The sequence below is a fragment of the Pelodiscus sinensis genome, chromosome 6, assembly GCF_049634645.1.
Source record: "Pelodiscus sinensis isolate JC-2024 chromosome 6, ASM4963464v1, whole genome shotgun sequence".
In the NCBI taxonomy this organism is placed as follows: Eukaryota; Metazoa; Chordata; order Testudines; family Trionychidae; genus Pelodiscus; species Pelodiscus sinensis.
This window is the reverse complement of record NC_134716.1, coordinates 82,709,155-82,721,777: the sequence shown is the minus strand read 5'-3', so window position 1 is coordinate 82,721,777 and position 12,623 is coordinate 82,709,155. Positions and strand designations below refer to the sequence as shown.

Below are 12,623 nucleotides of genomic sequence, written 5' to 3'. Positions count from 1 at the left end.
AGCTGCTTTCATGCTGTAAATATATCAGCTCTGATTTCATTTGCCTAAGCAATTTTTAAAGACTGTGGGGTGTTTTTGTTCTCTAAGCAAGACAATGGCATAATTCCCTTCACCACAAACATTTCATTTATAGGGTACCTGTGTTCTCTAACAACGTCTTTGGTGTGTTGGGTCTGTTAATGATTTCTACAAGCTGGTGCAACACCATAGGAATATATGGCTGCATCTCTATACCTAAAATAGCCAAAAACAAAAATTCAGATGAAAACAACTTAAAATTATTTATCTAAATAGATCTTTATGTATAGCACTAACTCAGAATCAAAACTTCCATTTGTCATTATTTAACAAAGAATACACCTTTAAATATTTTACACTGTAAACATGCACGCTCTAAAAAGTCAGTTCTTACCCATTTGAATGGAGATTTCTCCAATTGCCCATGTAGCATTGTTGCACACAGAAATGAACTCAGGGTTTAGGTTGGTTCCCAAAATTGGCATGAAATCAGCTAGAAAGAAAACATTGTAAACTGACAGTGTGCAGAAAAGCTTCCCCACCCCCACTACAAGAAGTTATCAGTAAATGAGTTCTCAATCTAAAAATATGTAAATGCCTCACGCAGAACAGACAAGAGTTAGGAACAATCATTTTGCAACTAGTGCCTTAAATAAGTAGGTCATGAAGCCACACAATATCAGTTTGATTTGACAAAAACAAATGCAAATTTTAAAGAATTCCCAAATCAGTCCAGTAATCATTAGGAGGAAAGCTATAGGCCTCTCTATAATGGATGCTATAGCCTTTTTGCTGAGAAAGAAAGTAAGCTCTTGGCTACGCTTTTCACATTTTCAATTATTATGTGCAGATAGGCAGTAAATAAGGGGGAAAAAATTTATTAGCTTTTCCATTTGCAACAGAAAGTAGCTTGTTATAAAAACAGTCTGAATATGCCAGATCAAAGATAGGGATGTAAGCGAGTAGGTAACTACTCACACTTCCCGCCCACCCCCTTGCTGCTCCTGTATCTGGACGGGAGCTGCTGCCAGAACAGCCTGTGTTTGTGGGTCAGCCTGAGCTGTCGCCAACAGGAGTTGCTTCAAGGTGGCAACCCCTGTTCACAGTGGGGAGAGGGGTGTGTCCCTCTGGACTGGGCCTGCTGAACCTGGCGCAAGCCATGGCAGAGCAAGTCTGGCTAAGTCCCAGCTCGTGCCTGGTTCGGTAGCTACCCACTGCTGAGGCTCTGCATTTTAAATGTAGTAAGAGCCAGACTGGATCTTACTACATTTAAAATGCAGAGCCACAGTGGTCCTGCGTGCCCATATCCTACTACATTTAAACAGCAGAGCTGCAGCGAAGGTAGCTCCTGGATCTGGTGCAAGCTTGGGACGGAATGCGTTCACTTATTGACTAATCGTGTAGTCAATCGAAATTGTATCGACTACATGATTAGCCAATTACCTGCCTCTTAACATCCTTAATCAAAGCTATAAAGGTACCTGAACATGATATGAAATCTGTCTGGAGAAACTCACTACCACAATTTAAATTTAAGAAAAAAGGAAAATGCAGTGTCTTTATAAAGAGTAATCTAAACAAATATAGCCATGTTATTGTTGGTACAAGGTAGTGAAAACAATTTTGCACCAGCCTGTCCAGGTATGCTTAATTCAGTCAGAGCAGGGCTGGGTAATAATTTTTGCAGGGGGGCCACTTCACAAGTTTTGGCAGTGGTTGTGGGCTACCTTTGAAGGGATGGGGCCTCAGGCAGAAGTGGGTCATTTCCTACAGGGCAGCCAGTACTGGGGCGGAGAGAGGGGGAAAAGAGGAGGCAGAGAAGGAGGAAGTGGAAGAGACTTTGCACCCTCCCCTGTCCCTAGGCCAATCAGGGCCTTGGGGCGGGGAGTACACAAAGTCTCTTGCCCTCCCCACCCTTCCAGGGGTGTGTGGCACCTAGAGGGAACTGCCAGCCATTTTTAACAGCTGGCAGTTCCCTCTGGTGCCGTGTGCCCATGGCAGGGGGAGGAGACTTTGTGGGCTCTCCTGTTCCCAAGTCTCGATTGGCCTAGGGGTGGGAGAGCGGCTGGGCAGCCGTGGGCTGGATTGGGCCCACAGACCCTATCTTGCCCACTCCTGACTCACAGGATGGCTTCTGTGAACCCAGACATCTCCTCCTACCCTAACAGCTCTCACTCCCTATTGAGGGGCACTGAATAATAGAGCAATTGTCTAGTACGGGGTGGAGAACCTAAGACCTGGGGGCCAGATGCAGCCCTTGGTTTGCCTGAATACAGTCCGAGGCTTGTTGGCTCCCCCCTAGCATTGGGGAGCCCATGCTGGCATGCCAGCTCCTCCTGCCTCCCACCATAACCCTGTAGGGCTGGAGCACATAATATCTACCAGCTTGGGCCCACCTAGGTTCTGGTGTGTGAGAGGAATGTCTTTCTGCTTCTCAGTCAGGGACCATGTTAGTGAGGGTTTTGTAGCTTCTCACTTGTGTGTGGCCACCACTTGATTTTGTGTGGGCCAGCAGCCCTCAACTGAAAAAAGGTTCCCTACTCCTGGTCTAGTAACTGATAACTGCCCATTTCTCACAACAGGCAGACTTTTTAACCACCAGGAGAATCAATCTGTTTCATGATGAAGATACCACCTTATTTTTCTTTATTTCATGAGAACTATTATATAAAAAAGAAACATACCTATGCAAGGCTTAACATGCTGAAAACATGCCTTTGTCAGGTCACCTAGCAAGGCAAAAGAGCTCTGTCGTACTTCTGGCATTTTATCCTACAAACCAAAAGAAAATAAAAAAGCCAAAAGTAGAAGAAAAAGTCAATTACCACAACACTTATTTTAAAAATATCCCAGGATTTAAAAAAAAAAAAATCTTCTCACCTGCATACATTGGTACATTAGTGTCAAGATATTACTACGAGCCACTAGCTGTTCAATGTTTCCTCCAAGTCCTTCAGCTAAGCCACTGAGTAAATCAAGAGCCACAATCATGAAGTCTTTATCTGGTGCCTCATATTGGTCTGGCTGAGCATTATGCAACTGTAATAAAACACTGGTTAAAACCCCCCTTCAATGTAACACATTAATTATCTCTATGCTATGCATGCAAATCAAGAATTGGTTTATGTTTTGTAACGTCAGCCAGATGTTGTTGATGGGTATGCTATAAATCCCACTGTAATACAAACGCAGTCACATACTAAACACATCTACAAATCCCAGGAATAACAACAGAAAAATACCATGGCTTGTGCAAGAGTCTTCTGTACCAGGTTTACACAACGCTGATACACAGGTTCACAGTATGGAAGGAAGCCAGATTGCAAGGCAGTGGCAACCGAAGACAGGCACTAGAATAAAAAAGCAATATATGCATGATGAAGAAAACACACTTTTTCTTTCACTAGGTCTTACTTCAATGTAAAGAGAAAAGAACCCCCCTCCCCTCCCAACATTTTGGGTAGATGCTATTTCAGACAATATTATAACATGCTGCCACTATGGAAAACCTGGGAATAGGAGTGTGCCAGGTTTTGAAAGGGAATATTCAGTACACAGGGAATGGCTGACAGTGTCCCACTGGGAACACCTCCAAGGCTGTGCTATGAGAGCAAAATTATGGGAATAAAAGATGGGCAATAAAATGTGATGAGAAGCACATAAGGACCTCAACAAAACTTACCTAAAATCTTTGCCCTGGGAGGAGAGATTCCTAAATGGTTCTCTTTTTAATCACAGAAAGGGGAAGATTAGCTCTTTCCAGCCGAAATTAAGAAGTTATGCAGAAATGGCTTTTTACATAATTAACATTTCAATACTATGCTTAATCTTTACAGTCACCCCCAATATGAAGTATTTTCAATAGAGGGAATCATTCTTGTAGGAGTTTATGCAAAATCATAATTCAGATCCTTAAAAGATTTTCACAGTAAAATCAAGACTGCTTTATATTAAAGACACATGTATAATACAATAGAGATGTGAATGACTAGTCGACTATCCGTTTCCCCCCCTTGCTGCCTTTATCAGAAAGAGGCAGAGGGGGCAGAGAAGAGGGGGTGCCTCCAAGCAGCAGCACTGCATGGAGCCCAGGACCAGACCCTGGGCTCCATGGGGCGCTGCTGCTTTGAAATGCCACATGCAGACTGGAGCCAGCTGGGGAGTTCCCCACAGCACTTTCACCTTTAAAGTGTAGCAACAGGACTGTTGCTACACTTCAAAGGCAGAGGTGCCCTTACCAACTAATCGAATAGTGGATGCAAATTGCACTGACTATTCGATTAGCTGATTAATCTAAATTTAACATTCCTATAATACAAAATCAAGTTAGAAAAAGAAGAAAAAAAAACTTTGTAACATTTACCTCTAACAAAGGGAAGAGATCTTTATCCTCATCCTTTAACATGTTCCATTTTTGGATTAGTGGAGGCATTAGCATCTGAATATATTCCTATTTATAGTGAGGAAAAATATTGTTTGTTAATTCCAAAATACCCAAAGCTTTCTACCTCAGCCCTGATCATTAACATTTCACATTTTCTCTTTTACAAAAAAGGTCCATCAATGGTGGTAGCAAATGTAAACAACTCTCTCTCCTGCATGACTATTAATAACATTTCATAATGAGTTCACAGTTTGAGATTTCTTAGATCAGATATTTTGAATCAATGTATTAATAAAGCTTGTTTTTTAACCACTATATACAGGCAGTCCCTGAGTTACGCGGATCCGATTTACGTCGGATCTGTACTTACGAACGGGGCTTTTCTCGCCCCGGAGGACGCGGATGGCGGGACCACCCAGACGCGCCGCGGTCCCGCTGCCCGCGTCCTCCGGGGCGAGAAAAGCTGCTTCGCGTCTCCCTGGTCTGCTGCCCCCCCCCCCCCCCCCGACTCTATCTTGCCCACTCTGGGGTTCCAGAGACTTCTATACAGATTATTTAAATTAATATTTCTGGGACTCAGTACTCAGTCTAGTGGATATGCTTAGTTTTTCAGTTATCAAACTGTGGATGTGTGTCTCCAGAGATAACATGCTTGTTAATAGCAAAAATATTTTAAATAAATATATAGAGGTAAGAAATAACAGACCTCAACCCTATTTTCCCCTCCGCAAATTTGTGTAGACAGAGACAAACCCTTATCTCTCTAAAAAGTACAAAGTTTCAAAAAGTTCAATGAATTGTTGGGACAAAGTAGATCTGGAGAAGGAGAAGAAGTCTGGATATCAATGTGAGACGAGAGGGACAGGCAGAAAAGTCTTGAGGTCTTTCTGAGCGTAGCCTTCATTGATTTTGAGATCTACCATATCATTCTCTCACTAGAAGGAAAAACCTATAATGGCAGCAGGCTGTAAGAGACCCAGTTTGGGAATATTTTAATGAAGTTCCTCTATCTTGAGTAAGACAGGCATGCATGCAAAATGCAAATAGTGCAACAAAGAAACGCAAGAGACCCAGTTGTCCAAATGAAACATCTTCTGGGGCTCTAGGGGTAGTGGAATTTGTGGGCCCCTCTACACTCTGAGGTGAGGCCAAACACGAGTGATCCAGTGTGCCAGTGAGTGGGATATGGATGGGGTGTAAAATCTGTGTGGAAAACAGGGGATGGCGGCAGGGCACTTGTGGGACCCTGGACCGGTGGGAAGGAGGGGCCGACAACGATAGACAGCTCAGCTGGTACCTGCGGATCCCACGGCTCTGAGCCAGGTCCAGGTTTCCCCTGTGGGGGGTCCCACGGCTCTGCTTTCTCCCTCCCCAAACAGCTGGCGCGTTTCTTGAAAAGACGGGTCTGTTGCGCCACTGGGGACTTCCCTCACCCTGCTTCCTTCCTGCATGTGGGGGAGGAGGGTATGAGTCCTGGGACCGCGCCAGCTCCAACTGCTCAGGCAACACACCCTGCTCCTCCGCTCCCCATGGTAGCCACATGCTGCTTGAGCAGTTGGAGCTGGCACGGTCCCGGGACTCCTACTCCCCTCCCCTATCCCACGCGCAAGCAGGAAGCAGGGGGAAGGAAGACCCCGGCAACATGACAGACCCAGTGTTCCAGGAAACACACCAGCTGTTTGGAGGAGGGGAAGTAGCGGATGTGCTTCCTGAGACACCGGCTCTGGACTCTCCTCCCCCAACCTCCATGCCGCAGGAAGTTGGCGCTATCTGCATTTTTGCAGGATGTAGTGACAGCGTGGGCTCTTTCTTGGGGTGGGGAGGGGTGGGGGGCTGTGTTGCCTTGTGGCCCCCTTGGAATTTCTTCCTACCCCTGAGTTTGGGAACCGATGATCTAGACCGATGCTTCATCCTGCTGTGAGGGCAGGGGACTGGATTTGATGACCTCTTAAGATCTCTTCCAGTTCTAGTGTTCTATGGTCTATGTTACTGATTGATGTTTTAAAAGAATGCAGGCTAAGCACAATGCAGAGTATGGTTTAATATGTCAAGATTCTCATTAAGGTCCCCACCTACTCAAAAGTAGTACAATAGGAGTTGCAGTTGTATAGGGATCTGATCTGATTTTTTTTTAAACAAAAACAAAGGATTCAAATAGGGGAGAGGGGTTGAATGACACAAAAGTCATTCCAAAGATCTTGTTCCAAAGGTCCTGTTCCAAAGTTAAAAAAATTCAATATAGCCAACTCAGTAATCCAAGTGACTCCTTTAAGCGGTGTCAAAGAAAGGTCTGGATTTTTTTGATTATACAGATTTCAATAAAAATTTGCTTTAAGATCTTATGCACTGTAGTGTAGGCTATTCACAATGTACTATTCCACTATGACAGTAGTCTATACATAATATAAATGATACTTACTGGTTTGTTTAGATGATGTCCTACAGAATCTGCTAAAGTTCCTATGGCATCATAAAGGATGAGAAGATTTTTATGCTGGTATTTACTAAATGCAAAGACTAGAGTGTCAAGTATATATGCTAGGTAAGGAACAAGCTCTGTACAAGCCTCCTCTTCCAGAGTAGCAAAGGCACTAAGAAGCAAAACAAAAAGATCAATTGTTAAGTCAATATAATTAACAAGGTACTATTTCCATTTAGGGTGTAGATATGATTTCCCGCTTAAAATTATATACTCCCCCCTAATTAATTAAATAAGGGCTAGTGTGGAAAAAAAAAAAAGATTAATGTTGCCACAACAGTGAAAGCATCTGGAGAGGCTAATCAACCCATATACCTAGCATCTCTGATGGGTGCACATTGGGGCAGCTAGGTCCTTCCATTATCCCAGATACACTGTTTTTAGCAGACTAGCTCAACGATAACTAGTGTATACCTCAAACTGGGAAACATACTACCATTCCTAAGTGCAGACTTATCCTTAGATAAACAGTCTGTCTGCCCCTTAAAAATTATTTTGAAATGTGTTTCTAAAATTGATATCTACAAAAACAAATCTTTCAACCAAAAGTTTCAGCTGACCCAATTTTAACAACTCTGGAGAACATAAACATCAGACACATTCTCTTAAAGCCTACCATACATATGAGGAAAACTAGAAGTACTATTACAAATTTAGCTACAATAGGTTAACTGAAGCAACAGAAATTATGTGAAAACTGTTCATTAATGCAGATACATAATGGTGTATTTATTTGTCATGTACCAGTATCTAGACGCCCCTAGTCCATTGTGCCCCACTGTTTCTAAATCTAATGATGAGGCAGTCCCTGTCCCCAAGAGCTCATGATAAAAAACAAAATGGATATTTAAAAAAAAAAAAAAAAAAAAAAAAAAAAAAAAACACAGATGTGGAGAGCAGAGGGAACAGATTTTTCCACCATAGGCTCAATCTATGTAAGACCATGCTGGTTTATATTTTTACTTGCAAACCATCATTAGGACAACTTTCCACTGTCTGATTCCATGAAATCATCCAGCTTTCCCAGTTAAGCCTTTATTACTGCCCATGGTCCTCACGGATTACAGGCATCTGAGCTCTAATTAACTGTACATTTTGTCATTGCCAATTTGGGGTTACTTGTACTTTATGGTGTGTTTGTGTGTTAAGGGCTTATGAAGTGGACATTCTGAGGTCAGGAAGTTCCTTCTCCTATAAAGAATGGAAAGCTATCCCTGAAGGAGGGCAGGGAGAGAGTATTTTAAATAAGCACCAGATCAAGTTGGCTGAATAAATGGCTAGGTTTTGGGAGATAAAAAGAAAAAAATATTTAACAAGTTTTGTACTTGTAAATATTTTGCTATAATATGTTGTGTCTGTTTACCATTGTCTATGTTGCAACAGTAAGCACTTTTGCACAAGAATAGAGCCTAGCACAATGGGGCTCTGGATCCTTGCTAGGGAAACCAGTTTCAGTATAGGCCTGAGTGCAAAAACTTATACAAAGTTGCCCATTTTGAGGCATAATTTTTAGTTTTTAAAAATCAAGTTACATTATTACACACCCTCTCAAGACCTCCCATCCTGGCTCCTTCCTGCAAGAGTTGTGACCCACAATTTCCTAAGTTAAACCTATTTACATAATTCTATTATAGCATCAGTAGTCTTCCATTTTTATTGTCACAGATCTTGCACATGCAAGAATTCAAATCTGTAACAAAGTTAGTCTTCACTTTTAAGGCAACATTGAAATTACTATGTAACATTGAAAATCAGGTACTGCAGACAGACTTTCCCTTGTAATAAAGTTCTTTAGTGAAGTAATCAAACACATTTAGAAATCAAACTGGACATCACTTAATGAACTAAAATCACCAAGAAAGACTTTCAAGCCCTAACACATCTGAGGTAAAGTTCATTATACAGAGAAAATATGTTTAAAATAATTTAGATTATATTAAAAATGTATAGTATTTATTCTATATAAACCAAATACAGCAGACAATTTTCTGTTTTGGCTTGGACTTACCTGCAGGCAGCTTCTTGTACTCTCTTGTTGCTATCAAGGATACGTTTTAGCAACTCTGTCATTAATGGCTTCAAGTACGTGTCTGGGGGTTGACTAACTACCCAGTGTGCATAGCGACTAAGAGTCCAGCATGTAATGGAGCGCACAAGAGCCTTTTTATCAGAGAGGCACTGAACAAGGTGAGGGATTAGTTCAGGAAGATATGGAATCATACCCTGCATGCAACCTACAAACACAAAAATATGTAATATAAAATACTGCTGTTAGAAAGGCTTAAAGTAACTGGCTTAATACTTCCTCTTACCGAGACATTGTGAAAGATGCCAAAGAGACTACGTTTTATCAATATGCAGTCAAGCTTATCAAGCAAATAAGTTTACTGACTTCATTTTGATCCCTGAAAGGTCTTGCTATCTATACCACAACAATTTATTACTTTTTGCAACTAATTAATCCATTTTTACCCAAAGTTAGCAGTATCTTCCACAGTTCCCATGGTATTCAAAAGCCTTTGTAAAACTACTCTTAGCATACCAACACATCTGCTTAATAAAATTAGTTTGCATTAGCTCACTTCTGTTTGATAAAACACAGACGCTAATCAGTTTTTAGAATATGGGCTGTGGTTTCCCTGAGGCTCTTTATCAATAATACTGCCAGTTTCCTGTGTTAGGGGGAGCTAGGGTGTACTACTCCCTCCATAGGGAGTAGACAAGATCAATGCCACAACATGCTGTACAAAAAAGGAATGATGAATGAATGGAGTAGGCATTTATCCAAGACACTCTTGACAAAAAGAGATACACATATTAAAAAAAGTTGTTGTTAGACAATACAACTCAGAATTGGGTGAAAATTCTGGACAAATAGTTTATTTACCAAAACTGCATTTCAGCATTGACTAAAACCTGTTTGTGAAATTGACATGAATTCCTCAAATAGTTTAATCTAAAATAAATAAATAGGAGACCACTAGATGATGGTCACTCTCTCTGACTCTGGCCCAATTTATATTTAAGTATTTAAATGGAAGAGAATAGCTTCAATAGGACATAGACCCAGGGAAATATAATGAGGGCTAAAGGGGGTGGAGATAGCCCTATTGAGGAGTAAGATCTGAACATGGGAGACGGGCTGAACCCAGGCTAGAGGTATTTCTAGCCTGCAAAAGGAATACTGAGTTTTTAAGCTGCAGTCAAGTGCCGCTGGCCCAAGAATCTCTGAAAAATGCCTAAACAATTAGGATGAGAATTTGCTACCTCACACCCAATCTCTTTAGAATATTTAGACTGTGATCAATCGTTAATCTGTTTTGATTTATTTACTATCCCTCTAAAGCGCTTAAAATCTCTCTTGTAGTTAATACATTTATTTTTTATTTGTCTAAAACCAGTGTATGGAAGTCCTAACGTAGGGTCAGAAAACTGTGTATATTCCTCTCCACATTGAGGGAGGGGGCAAATTTTAATAAGCTTGAACTGTAGATCTTTGTGCTACACAAGATGGATAAATTTGATTTTACCCTCCTAAGGGTAAACTACCCTAGCTGTAGAGCCTTCCCATGCAGAGACCAGTCAGAAAGCCTGCTTACATGTCACTACAGAGGGGTATGTCCCCAGCTGTATATGAGTAAAAGAAAGAGCATGTCTGCAGCTTGCCACAGTATTACAAAGTGGGTGGGAGCCAGGATAGTGAATCAAGGAGCTCAGTCAGGGACAACCTGCTTGGAACCAGTCATATCTCCTCCAGTGATTTTTGTCAGTCGAGTTTTCAAATTTTCTTTGAGTTTAATTGAAAAAGAAAGAATGGTCACAAATGGTCCAAAAAAGCTATTAATTTCAGGCTAAGCTAAATGTTTAATGTGGAAAACACTGTTACCTACCTTTTCTAATTGTTGTTCTTCGAGATGTGTTGATCATGTCCATTCCATTCTAACCCTTATTAATATCCACAGGGTTGCCTGTGGTGCCCTCTTGACTGTCACGCTCATGCCTCAGTATATTAGGTGCCACCAGACGTATGCCCTCTCACTTCCTTCTTGCCATCAACCCCCAGGAGACGGACGGCATGCAGGCTGAGTAATGGAATGGACATGAGCAGCACATTTTGAACAGTTACCAACAACATGTAGCCAGTTTTTCTTCAAGTGCTTATTCATGTCAATCCCATTCTAATACCATGGTTCTGGGACCGCAAGTCTGACCAGAGAGGAAGCTGTAGCAGGGTGGTTAAGGAGAATAAGTTTTCCGCCTCCTCCTAACAATCTTTGAGGTACTTAAAAGCTATTGTGTCCCCTCTGTCCTCCCTTTTCGAAACTAAACAAACCCAATTCTTTCAATCTTCCCCTCATATGTCATGTTTTCTAGAGCTTCAAAGAGTTTTGTTGCTTCTCTCTGGACTCTTCCCAAATGCCCCAACATTTCCTGTAATGTAGTGCCTAGAACTGGGCATAATACTCCAGTTGAGGCCTAATCAGCAGCAGTAGAACAGAAGAATTACTTCTTGTGTTACTTCCTTAATACATCCCAGAATGTTTGCCACCCTTTTTTTGGTATTGAATTTCATTCTATTCACCTAAGACCATTGCTTCAGCTTCTCCAGACCATTTTGAATTACAATCCTATATTTTGCCATTTTGTTCACAATCACTTAGTTTGGTGAGATATTTTTGAAACTCTTCACAGTCTGCTTTGGTCTTAACTATCTTGAGCCGTTTGGTATCAACTGCAAATTTTGCCACCTCACTGTTTACCCCTCTCTCTAGATCTTTTATAAATAAGTTGAATAGGATGGGTCTCAGGATAGACCGTTGGGGGACCCCACTAGTTACCTCTCCATTTTGAAAACTTACCATTTATTCCTACCCTGTATTTCCTGTCTTTTAACCAGTTATCAATCCATTAAAGGACCTTCCCTCTTATCCCAAGATAGGTTACTTTATTCAAGGGCCTTTGGTGAGGGACCTTGTAGAAGGCTTTCTAGAAATCTAAGTATACTAAATCCACTGGATCCCCCTTCTCCACATGTTTGTTGACCCCCTCAAAGAACTCTAGCAGATTAGTAAGGCATGATTTCCCTTTACAGAAACCATGTTGACTTCCTCCAACAAATTATGTTAATCTGTGTGTCTGAATTTTATTCTTTACTATAGTTTCAACTAATTTGCCCAGTACTGACATTAGACTTACCAGTCTAATTGCCTGGATCACCTATAGAGCCCTTTTAAAATATTGGAGTTGAATTAGCTATCTTCCAGTCATTAGGTACAGAAGCTGATTTTAAGGATAGGTTACAAACCACAGTTAATAGTTCTGCATTTTCATATTTGACTTTTCAGAACTCTTAGATGAATGCCATATGGTCCTGGTGACTTGTTACTGTTAAGTTTATCAATTTGTTCCAATTTGTCCTTTGTGGTCATCTTTCTTCTACTGTATTTGTAGAACATTTTCTTGTTGCCCTTTAGTCTCTAGCTAGTCTGAGCTTTTGTGCCTTGGCCTTACTAATTTTGCCCCTACATACTCACGTTATTTGTTTCTATTCATCCTTTGTAATTTGGCTTAGTTTCTTCTTTGTAGGATTTTTATTTTTATATCATTGAAGATCTCCTGGTTAAGCCAATGTGGTCTCTTGTCATCCTTCTGATCTTTCCTATGCAGAGTACTCGTTTGCTCTAGCACCCTTAATAGTGTCTGTTTGGAAGATTGCCATCTGTCTTCAGGGTTTTTTCTTCT

At 41.2% G+C, this 12,623-nt stretch overlaps 1 protein-coding gene across 3 annotated transcripts in view; it reads right to left on the bottom strand.

The window, feature by feature from the left end:
• Positions 1-12,623, bottom strand: part of TNPO1 (transportin 1) — a 208,201-nt gene that overhangs the window by 29,916 nt on the left and 165,662 nt on the right. For all 3 annotated transcript variants that reach the window (XM_006124293.4, XM_025185277.2, XM_006124294.4), the window contains exons 13-20: positions 8,890-9,115; positions 6,822-6,993; positions 4,382-4,468; positions 3,261-3,368; positions 2,899-3,057; positions 2,703-2,790; positions 413-511; positions 139-234 (exon numbers count right to left, since the gene is read on the bottom strand). In XM_006124293.4, the coding sequence (XP_006124355.1) occupies positions 139-234; positions 413-511; positions 2,703-2,790; positions 2,899-3,057; positions 3,261-3,368; positions 4,382-4,468; positions 6,822-6,993; positions 8,890-9,115 (1,035 nt within the window). The remainder of the gene's footprint in view (positions 1-138; positions 235-412; positions 512-2,702; positions 2,791-2,898; positions 3,058-3,260; positions 3,369-4,381; positions 4,469-6,821; positions 6,994-8,889; positions 9,116-12,623) is intronic.